The 11326-nt window shown below is 45.4% G+C and overlaps 1 protein-coding gene across 1 annotated transcript; it reads right to left on the reverse strand.

The window, feature by feature from the left end:
* Nucleotides 1-9198: 9198 nt before the first annotated feature.
* Nucleotides 9199-10190, reverse strand: LOC117864632 (uncharacterized). Its single transcript, XM_034748756.1, has 2 exons — nt 9882-10190; nt 9199-9789 (listed from the first exon to the last, which is right to left on the reverse strand). Exons 1-2 carry the CDS (start codon nt 10188-10190, stop codon nt 9199-9201), a joined length of 900 nt encoding a protein of 299 aa, XP_034604647.1.
* Between the last annotated feature and the right edge of the window lie 1136 nt (nt 10191-11326).

Here is an 11326-nt window from a genome sequence, read left to right on the forward strand (position 1 = left end):
GCCTTCTCCAGTTTAGGACGATCGGCCATACGTCGCAAGGCTCTAAACACTGGAATTTGCATGACTTCAATGTATGTTGCGGGCGTGAGAGCCTCTTCTGCCTCTTTCAGGACTTGGCCTTTGATCTCGTTGAATATTCGTCGTATCGGTTCGGCATCCTCCACCAATCGGCCGACGTTGTCTTGGAGAAGGGCTCGCATGTTTTGAAGCTTGGCGCGGACCTCTTCTGGTATCGAGCCCAAGGTTATCTGGCGTGATGCGACTTCCTCATCATCGGAGACCACGACTGCGAAAGAGAAGAGGCTGTTGTTTGGAGTATCTTGTTCCTGTAGGGAAGGCAAAAAAGTGTTTTAGCCGACAGAAGCAAGAAATCGACTTGTGGAGATAGAAGGTCCTTACCTCTTTAAAACGAATCTCCTCTGCTTGGGTTGGCAGAATTGCTGCTCCCATCTCAGAAATCGGCGGCGGTGGTTCATCAGAGGGAGAAGATTCAACAATAATCAGCTCTCTAGTAATAGCCGATAAAGTGCTTGGGCCAGCCTCCTGGAGAAGGGAGACGGAAGCATTTGTGAGTATAAAAAGAATATTAGATCTAAATGTGGGTTTTGGTTTTCCTACCTCTGGAGATCGCGCAGCCGATGGTTGCTCAAAGGGGACGACTGATGCGTTTGGAGCATCCTGTGCGAAGAATCAGCCGATTTTAGTTGAAAAGCGTGTTCCTTACCTCAATCGGAAGATTTGCTGGTGGTACAACTTCTGCTTGGGGATCGGCCGATTGAGGAGCAGTCTGCTCCGGAGTGAGTTTTGCAGCCTGATAAGAAGAGACGAATTTAGTATTGGTAATACTTGAAGAAGATAGAGCAGTAAGATTACTTGTATGACCTCCACCAGAAGAGATGCAACTGCCGGCCCAGCTTCTGATGCCGCCTGGGGGTCGATGTCCTGAATTGTCGGCAGAACATCCACTTGGATTGGTGCGGCTGAGGGCTCGGCCGATGTCGCGGCCGATTGGTCGGCTGTCTGAATTGTTGCCGATTCGGTACGAGCTCGTACCCTGCGGCTCGTTTTCTTTGTAGTGGAGATCTTGAGCTTGTGCTTCAATCGGCCGGTGGCTATGTCTTCCATCGATGGGGCATGATAGCCGATAAGAGGGTACGACGTCTACGGATGATGGGTCTCTATCGGCCTGCCGCTCTGGCTGTGCGTTGGGGGCACTTGGCTATCAACATGCGCAGAGAAGAGAAGATAATGATGAAAGCTCTGTAACATAAAGAGTGAAAGCGAGGAATCGGCCGAGAGAGTATTGTTACCTCTGCGTTTGGATCGGCATGAGCAGGGTCCAGTTGATTGCAATACACTGCAGGAGCCGCGCAGAAAATGTGTTGTTTCCACTCGGCCCACCATAATTTGAATTGCTGAGTAGAAAAGAGTGCTACTAGCCAGGTGCTCAGGTCAATAGTGCTGGAGTCCGGTGTCTGATTACATAATCTGTTGTATTCAAATCGTCTGGAGACTGACTCGAAATTTCACCCGGCCGACGAAGTAATTCCGATGGGCATTTGTCCTAAGCCGAATTGTCGGGCTGCTACCGACGGGTTGTAGAATTCATATGTCGGAGAGTCCTCCCCAGAGAAGAAGTTCGCCGGCAAGATTCCAGGTTTGATCAAAATGTTCATAATCCCGTCGTCAAAAGAATTGGTACTCGAGTCGAAGCAGCCAGGATTCTCAAAAGTTGGACTTTCTCTCTCGTATGGAGACCAACTTGTCGTTTCTTCATTGAAGCCGTTATAGAAGCATCTGAAGTGCTCAGCTACTCTTGAGGGAGTAAGCTTACTGCATGGGAAAGAGGATACAACTTCTCCGAAAGAGGTGCAGCGGTGCCTTGCCGATGGGTCAGTTTCTGATTCGACGTTGGGGAAGGTCTTGGTTTCGATCTATTGCTTGAAGATTTTGCTCACATATAAATTGAGCCAGAGGTTGATAAACCACCAAGGACCACCAAGGTTCCCGATGGGCTCCCCAGATGATAGCTTCACGGCGATTTGATGCAGCATATAGTATACTGACCCCAGCAAGTGTTTTCCCAAAGGGACAGCAGCGCCTCTTGCTAGCGCTTCGGCTAAGGCTTGCGTGTTGGAGGTAGGACCGGCCGATTTGCTGCAGAAAATGTGTTTTTCCAGCCACATCATCAAAAAGGTTGTGTGCTCTTTTTTCGTGATGGGCCCGATCTTCAAGTTCTTCTCAATAAAGCCTTTCCATCCGCCGATGGCTTTTGTTCCCAGCCGGTGAGTGGGTTTGATTAAAAGATTAAAAGGCGTATCGGCGGAGGAGATATCGAGGCCGGTCAGCATCAGAACATCGGCCAGAGTTGAAGTCATTGGTCCGTGACAAAAAGAAATGCATTGAGGGCGTCGGACCAGAAATAAGACGCCGCGATGAGCAGAGAGTCATTCCTTTCCATATGAGATAGGGATAGATTTATGCGGTGGCCGATTTTCTGCTCATCCCAGAAGACTCTCTTGGAATTCGACATCCTAAAAAACCAATCTCTCCAGCTGAGAGTTTCATTCGGCCAAGACCTGAAGGTGCCCGTCCAATTGTACAAATCCATGGTTGATTGTTTAAAGGGGATCCTATGAGTTTCCAGGTTAATCAGATCGGTTGGGTCAGGATCTCCCATAGGGCCAAGTCCAATGAGTCCAAGGGTGTCGGCGATGGGGATGGTAATTCTTTGCCTGAGTTCCTGAGAAAATGTAAAAAAGACTAAGAATAGATCCGGGAATCGCGGAAAGGTAAAAGAAAAGGGGGGGATCAGAAGATTTACCTCCGGGACGAAGGCGATGGTGGCTGTAGGGACTGCCATTGGGATTTAGAAGACTGGCGTGATTGATGAAGAATGAGAGAAAGTCACCAGAATGCACCTGGAGGCGGAACAAGCAGGGACGCCGGAGTGCGTCGAGAAATGATTCACCGGAAGGGAAACCTTTTTCCGCCCGGGGGAGAAGAAGCGGTGGAAGAGATGAGTATCCAGAGGATGGCTCGAGAAAGGGGTAAATACGGAATTTTTACCACGACGTCCGTGCAAATTTTGAAAAGAGCGATTGCCCGCTGGCGCTCTGTTCGAAAAAATGCAATCATCAGGGAGAAGATTTCGGGAGCGGAAAGGTTTTTCCCACATTTATCGGAGTTAAAAAAATTTCAGAGAAAAATTTATGTTTATTGTTGCGTCTCTTCCGGAGGAAGGAATCGGAGTTAAAAAAATTTCAGAGCAAAAGTTATGTTTCACTCCAAAACTGGGGGCCATGTGTTGACGCCGGTTTTTGACACGTGTTAGGGTCGGCGTCAAGAAGAAAAAATGGTCGATACAGATAAGCAAGAAGCTGTGGCTGGGGAATTAGCCGATAGAGCTACAATGTTTCGGCCGATTAGCCGAGGGAGTCGATGAGGACTGGCCGATTGGGAGCCAGAGCAGCTTGGCTGATATGGGCCTGAAAGGGCCAAGGCGGTGACAAGATGAAGGTGGAAATTGGCCCATAGAAAAGTTGATAAGTGTTCGACTCCGATGCGAGTTCTATCCGTATGTAAATATTTGTTATTTTGAATTAGAGATAAAATCATAGTTGGTTAGGAAATCAGTTGTAGTAGGGTATAAATAGGTGCCTCGTAAGGCTTGTAAAACAACACAACAATTATCAATACAAATCTACTTTTTCACTTAACTTTATTTTCATGTCGCCGACTTCGCCAAATCCTTTTCCTTGTCACGAGTTCATACGAGTTGGCAGGACTGCATCAACACGACCTCCGGCCAATTTGTAAGTTTCGCATATCGAGTAATATCTAAGCTTTAACTTCGGGCGCATCACTGTTGTTTCGTTTAGATTTATTCAACAGTTATCGATATTTATTAGAATTATAGATTTTACCTGTTATTTTAGTTTTTATCACCAGTTATCCAGCTTGAGACACGAACTGTTGGCTAAATCAATATTTTGTTTATTATCATAACAGCCGATTAGATCTGTTCCAAGTGTTGTCCCTGTAGCATTGTTTAAATTACTCCAGTAGTTTCTTTTACAATTGCCATGTGGTTGTCAGCTGTCTCATAGCCGGTCATCCTTACACTAAATCAGCTAATTCGCTGATACATCTTTCGGAATAGATTGGAACTTCAGCCGATCGAACCTTTGGAATTTAATATCTTTCCTTCCTTGTCAATCAACAGGCCAGATTAACTGGCACGCCGCGCGAACCGCACCTGGGCAATAACCCGAACATGAGCTAAGCAAATTCTCCCGGGTCGTGTGTCCGACGCAGAAGCCAGAATCATCGTCCGATTTTTTGGCATCAACAAAAACTAAAAACTAAGCAACAACAGTGAACAGTCCACGAACCATCTTTTCCATGGAATCTCGAGGAAGCACAGTGATGAATTGTGGCCTGTGGGAAGTGTCTTTGCTACTCATGGCAGTTTGAAACTGAAACATTCGAGTTACAAACAATCAGTTTGAACTGGAAAATGAAATTCATGAAGTATGCTGCTCTAATTAGCAGTACCGCGGTAGGGAACTAGAAGATAACCAAGATCGCATATACTCCTAAGTCTTGATTCAGTACAGGTATATTACTTCAAGGTTCAAGCTTACTGTTTCCAAATCATATACCAAGATGATTATTTTTTTCGCTTCAGAGCCTCATGTGCACATTTTATCACTGTTGCAAGAAGATAGGGGTTTATAATTACAATTGAAAACAGGGCTGAAACTACACACAGGGAACTCAAACGAAGTTATATCACATTCAGAAGAACTAACTTTCGGTTTTTTTTATAAGGACTTTCGATTTCTTTCGAGATACTGACACCACGAGAAGAAAAGGGCGGTATTTTTACCTGCAGGCGGAGTGCCGAGCTCCCTGAGGTAGCAGCTGGCATCAAATGCCTTGACGGTGAGCACGCCGCCGCCGTGGTGCCGCAGCACCACGATCCACCCGGCGCCGACGCCGCACGCGGTCGCGAACTCCGGCCACCCGCGGCCGAGGAACGCGCCGCCGCCGTCCCGCCCGACCTCGACGCGCCGGACCTTGCCCTGCCCGAACGGGACGACGACGTGTGCCTCCCCAGCGCCGATCTCCCCGGCGAGCTCGTCCGGGATGCGCTGCAAAGTACAGGATGCCAGGATCAGTTAGTTCCACACTTCCACGGATTGGGGTTCGGGTTCGGAACGCGCAGCGGGACGGTGAAGACGTTACCAGACTGTCGTCGGAGAAAGGTAGCAGCACCCGCAGGTGCTTGCGCGCGGCGGCGGCGGCATGGCTGCCAGATGACGCCATGGCCGTGTGTGGACGAAGGTAAGCCTCTGCCCTCTGGCCTCTGGGACTCCGTCGGCTGCAGTGAAGTGAAAGGGAAAGCAACAGTGCGAGTGCGAACTGGGAGATTCGGGTGGGCCCTAATTCGCCAATAAAATAAAAAAAAATCATGCGACCTTATGAACGAAACGGAGTAGTTGATTTCAATTTTCTCCGCAAGCGGCATTGATTTTTGCGCATTTACCATTTCCTCTACTTCAATTAACATTTTCGGATGTTGATGGCGGAGCAAAGTGCACCGGCGACCTTTATTGATTGGATCGTCTCGCAAAGTGCAGGATTCTTCAGATCCTTTGCCTTTCTTCATCTGTTGCAGCATTACTCTGCCCTAATCAACGGAATCAATGAATTTTATGAAGGATAGATTTCAGGATGGGCGAATGATTTGAGGAAACGTATGTGTGCAGAACTGTATACTTTTTCTATCAGAATTTCTGGATTCAGTAAAACTGAATGGTCACAGATGCTGAAACTCAAAAAATCTGGCAAAGATTCCTAGGCAATGATATGTTAAAATTAGGATAGTCATCTACTCCCTCCGTTCTAAATTGTTTAACATTCTTGGAAAGTCAAATCATTTCAAGGTTGACCAAATTTATACAATAAAGTACTAACATTTATTATACCAAATAAGTACTATTAGATTCTTCATTAAATATATTTTTATAGTATATCAATTCAGTGCCATAAATATTTGTAATCATTTCTATAATTTTGGTCAACATAAAATGGATGGACTCTCCAAGAAAGTTGGAATGACCTACAATTTGGAACGGAGGGAGTGATAAACAATACACTGGATTAGTCAAAAAAATCTGGCAAAGATTCCTAGGCAATGATATGCTACTAATCCAGTGTATTGTTATATATGCTACTAATCCAGTGTAACGACGAGGTGCGGGCACGCGGCGAGGAGGAGCGCGTCAGCGTCGGCAGGGGGCAGCTGGACGTAGGTGGAGTGGAGCCCGTCGAAGAGGTTGAGGAGGAAGCTGTTGGAGTGGACGAGGCGGGAGTTGGAGGTGGAGGCAGTGAGGGCCGGGACGACAGCGGTGACCTAGAGCACCTGGGAGCGGTGCTCACTGGTGACGCGCTCGTCGGTGTGCATGGACTGCAGGAGCTTGAGCAGAACACACGCTCTCTGCTCCTGGAACTTGGACCTGGAGTTTGGGGAGGTGGAAGAATGAATGGAAGGGATTTTGAGGTGGCGAGATTTGGGAGCGTAGTGGCCTACCTGCGTGACTGAGCAAGAGAGCTCATCAGGCTTGCCTGCGTCGATTTTTTTTGCCTCCGGCTTTGTTGGTGTTTGAGTTGTAATTCGTTCTCATTTTCTACATTTCGCAGAATAATTTCTCGTAATATATGTAGCACTATCTAAAACTGAGAAGAGAAGAGAAGAGAGAGGAAGAGGAAGAGGAGAGGAGAAAATAGAAGAGTATGACATGTGGACCCATTCACAAAGGATAAAATAGACTATTCCTAGCAAGTCCTTACGTTTCTGGAGCTGAAGCACTGCAATTAGCCAAACACGTACAACAACTCCGTATTTTCTTGAAGTTGGTGGAGTGGAGCTGCTAAAAGATGGAGTTGTTGGAGTGAAGCTGTTTTTTTTAATTGGAGTGCTGCCAAACACTCTCTAAGGATTCCTAACCCAAATAGCCCTTGACCTTTGTGATGTTGCTTGTCTAGCTCCTAATAAAAAATGGTGGCTTTTTAGTTTTTGACAATGGATAAACATCCGCCCTCTATATCCACACTTGGATATATAGCTAAAAATTACAAGAGTTTTTAGACTCCAAGTTTCAAAACTAAGAAACACAAAAAACAAGAGAAATCCAAAAAACTAAGAAAGAAAGTTAGAAAGACTAAGGGTCTGTTTGGTTGGACTGTGAGCTGTGGAAAAGCTGTTGTGGGCTGTGAGCTGTGGAAAAGTTGCTTTAAGTTGTCAACTGTGAGAAAGCCGAAAGCCGTTTGGTTGAAACAACTGTGAGACTGTAGTTTGGCAAGAAAGGTCTGTAATACCCTTGGAAGGTATGAGAGACTGTTGATATGCAAATTGATCGTAAAACACTGTGTTTTTCACTTAATCACATGTAAATTACCATTTTAGAAAAGGGAAATTTAATTTTTTTAAATTTTGCAGCCACCATTACCATATTGTCCACATGAATACAAAGCTAACATTTCACAAGAGATATATGGTTCATATAAATGTCCACCATTAACATATGGTCCACATAATTATCTCCCTCTCGTCCTAACCAAAGTATCAGCTATTCTACTACAAATAGTATTCATCGTATCCTCATTCTCCCCATCTGGACTCTCATCTTCTTGTGTTTGGGTTATGCCACATGTCTCTTGTAGTAGGTAGTCCTCATCAGCATCACATCTATCAAACACTTTATCATGCAAATTGCTCTCACGAATAAAATTATGCAATGCCATGCAAGCAAGAATAATATGCTTTTGAGTACGAGTGGAGAAACTTGGCATGTCCTTCAAAATACGCCACTTCTGCTTCAACACTCCGAAAGCCCGCTCAATAACATTTCGAAGGGATGAATACAAAAAATTGAAAATCTCGTACTTCCCTTGAGGAGGACACCCAGAACGAAGCCGGAATTCTGGTATGTGGTATGTGCTTCCTTTGAAAGGGGCAAGATATCCTACTCTGTTTGGATAGCCAGAGTCCACAAGATAATATTTTCCTACAAAACCAAATCAAATCATCAAAGGAAAACAACAATAGAACTATTACTAACTCTTAACCAACATGCATACCTTTGGGAGGCACGGGAAATGAAGGAAAATTCGCTAATGCATGATTGAGAATCCGTGTGTCATGTGCAGAACCCGGCCAACCAGCAACCGCAAAGATAAACCTCATATCAAAGTCACAAACAGCTAGCACGTTCTGAGATGTATATCCATGTCGACATGTGTGGTTAACCACTTCCTCTGCTGGAACAGCAACTTTAACATGTGAACCATCTATAGCTCCAATAGCGCCTTTTGAAATAAGGCCAGAAACGGTCCTCTTTCACCCTTTCATGCTCAGTACAGAAAGTTGGATCTCTTGGCTTGATATTGTCCTTTGCTAACTTGCGCAAACAATTCAATACTTCATGAAACTTGGTGTGAACTGTCCATAGCGACTGTGTAAAATGATTTTCTGCTTGTGAAAATGATTGGAGTCCTCCGACAATCCACAGAAACATCGCCAATGACTCAATTGATGAAACATTGTTAGTTGAGATCAAACCGTAATTTGAGATGAGCAAATTATGTAGTGCCATGAAAATATCAGTGCTCATTCGAAACATCTTATAAAAGTACCTCGGACGACCAAAGCACCTCATAACCCATTGAAGCCCAGTTTCTGATGTTTCCCAGTATTCTGCTTTGTTGAAATACCGATCCGTGTACATGTTTCCCATTTGACCAATAGCAGCAGCCTGCTGGGAAAGTTCAGCTAGAAGCAATAATCCCTTTTGCCCCTTTTTGACCGGTTCTTCCATGTTGGCATCCATCTACAGACACAAGTTCAATTCTTCCCTACAGACACAAGTTCAATTCTTCCATTCAGATAACAGAAGCACATAACCAAATATATGAACATCATATGGATGGACAGCATGAATATATGAACACCATATGAACACATAACCAATGGTTCTCAAATAGTTCTCACAGACAACTAAACAAATATTGGTGCACAAACAACTAATGGTTCTCAACAAAGGGTAATAACAGACAACTAATGGTTCTCAACAAAGGAAAATAAACAATTATTGGTTCACAACACAACACTAGATAAAGTAGGGAATAGTTCTACTGACGCTTCAACAACTCCTTTTCATGCTCTCTCTCAATCAAATCGAACCTTCCTTCTTTTGTTTCCAGGGAGCTAAAGACCTCCCTAAATTCAGGTTTGACGATAAGGAAGGTGGTTGTGTGCATTAGAGCAGTTTTTTCTTGCACTCCACAATCTTTCACCATCTTCATAGCCTCTGAAATGCTTGGGACTGGATTGGTTGGAGCAGCAGATGAAGCTTCAACACTAGAGGATATCTTATCTGCTGCAGTTTCTATCTTCAAACATGTGTTCTTGTACAGTCGAAAGAATGGGCTCTTCTCCTCCTTCTCTTCAATAGAACTAGAGTGTTCCTTGCGTTTCTTTTTCCCATGCTTTGATTTCTTGAAAGCAGCCAGCTTCACATCATCAATGTCTTGAGTTTTTTGTATCTCACTCACATCGTCATCACTTGACTCATCAGAGGATATATCTCCAGGGCAGGATGCACTAGCGCCACTGACATTTATCTTATCAAACAATATATGCAGATCATCAAGGTGCTTTGGCCCTTGTTTTCTGAACCTCACATGGTTGCATTTGATACCTTTCTCAGGATTATTGCACCTCTGAAATTAAATAAAACAAAGGGTTCATTAGCAAGTAACAGAATATGAAAATATTGAAAATGAACAACGAATAATGACTGTAAAGCGCTTACAGCTAGGTGTTCATCCCACCATTCCTTAGAGCACTCAACAGTTCGATTCGCCTCATTCCATCCAAGCCCAGTTGCAGTATTCTTCAACTCCATGAACCATGTATATTCCTTTTTCATATTGTCCCACTTGTTCTTGAGTTGTTTGTTTGTTAGCTTCTGACCAGTTTTTTCTTCATGCTTAGATATAACATTTTTCCAACCAGTCCTATTGAAAAATCCCAACGGCCTATTCCCAGCTTCTATCTCTCCTTTGCAGATATCAATAAAATATCTCACATTGGCATCACACCAATCTGCCTTATCAGCCATTCTTGAATGAAGAAAAAAAAACTTTGATTCAATTCAGTTACCATAACATGACTACGACCCAAGAACTAGTGTCTATCTCTATACTCTTGTCCTTCAATTCATCCATGATATATCTAGTATGGCGCAAAGGAAGTTATAATACTTCAGATCTTTGGTGGTATTCACCCTACCTAATAATATGCACAATAGTTATTTTTAGATGAGCTACTTCCACAAGTATATTTCACAGAACACAGTTTATAAAACCTAAATGTGCACGAGCCAATTTACTACTCGAATGAACAAGCCATGTGTTTGTTTTCTCAATATACTCCATGAATTAATAATGCCTACCTACATGTATCTAACGGACAGCACAGAGCACAACAGGGAATTCAGTATACTTGAGCTCAAGCTCCTAGAGACTCACCTCGAATCCTGTCTCACGGAATCCTGTCCACTCGAGTGCTTGCAGATCCGGAGCTGCCAGCCACGGATTTGCGCCGCGCCAGCTCCTACAGCTTGCTCCGGGGAGGAGACGAAAGGGGCGGCCACCAGCACGGGCCCAGGACAGAGGTCCGCGATGTCCCGCTGGAGGCGGCGGCCTACTGCGACGGAGAGAGGGTGGCGGGGGCCCGCTGCGATGAAGACAGGGCGGCGGCGTCCCGTTGGCAACGACGACAGGGCAGGGGCGTCCCGCTGCCGCCGACGACCTGTTGTGACGGACAGGGCGGTGGTGGCCTGCTGCGACGAAGAAAGGGCGGCGGCCCTAGGAGAGGAAGAGAGGGCGGGATGCGCTCTTGCCAGGGAGGAGCGGCCGCCGTCGCCGATGACGAAGCAGGAAGCGCCGCCGCCGGCCTGTGCGCTAACCCTAGCGCGGCCTGCGGTTGTGGATAGAGGAGAGCGATGGTTCTGGACCAGAGAAAGAGAGGAGAGCGATGGAAAATATCGAACCGGTAAGTTGTAAAGAGTGGCAGACGGGTAATTTGGTGTAAAACCAATCCTTCGCAGCCGGTGAAAGCCGGGTAAGAGGTGCTGCGGGAATACAACATCGCGCGAAGCTGCTTTTTGTTGAAGTACCGCGCTAGGAGTGCACGCTTTGGTTAGCTTTCTACTTTTTGCGGCAGCCACAACACTTTAGAAGTCAAACCAAATAG

This window comes from Setaria viridis, chromosome 7, assembly GCF_005286985.2.
Source record: "Setaria viridis chromosome 7, Setaria_viridis_v4.0, whole genome shotgun sequence".
Classification (NCBI taxonomy): domain Eukaryota; kingdom Viridiplantae; phylum Streptophyta; class Magnoliopsida; order Poales; family Poaceae; genus Setaria; species Setaria viridis.

Coding starts and splice junctions, on each gene's coding strand:
- LOC117864632 (XM_034748756.1), bottom strand. CDS start 10,190: ATGGCTGATAAGGCAGATTGGTGTGATGCCAATGTGAGATATTTTATT. Junction 9,790..9,881: donor GGTGGGATGAACACCTAGCT/GTAAGCGCTTTA, acceptor ATTTAATTTCAG/AGGTGCAATAATCCTGAGAA.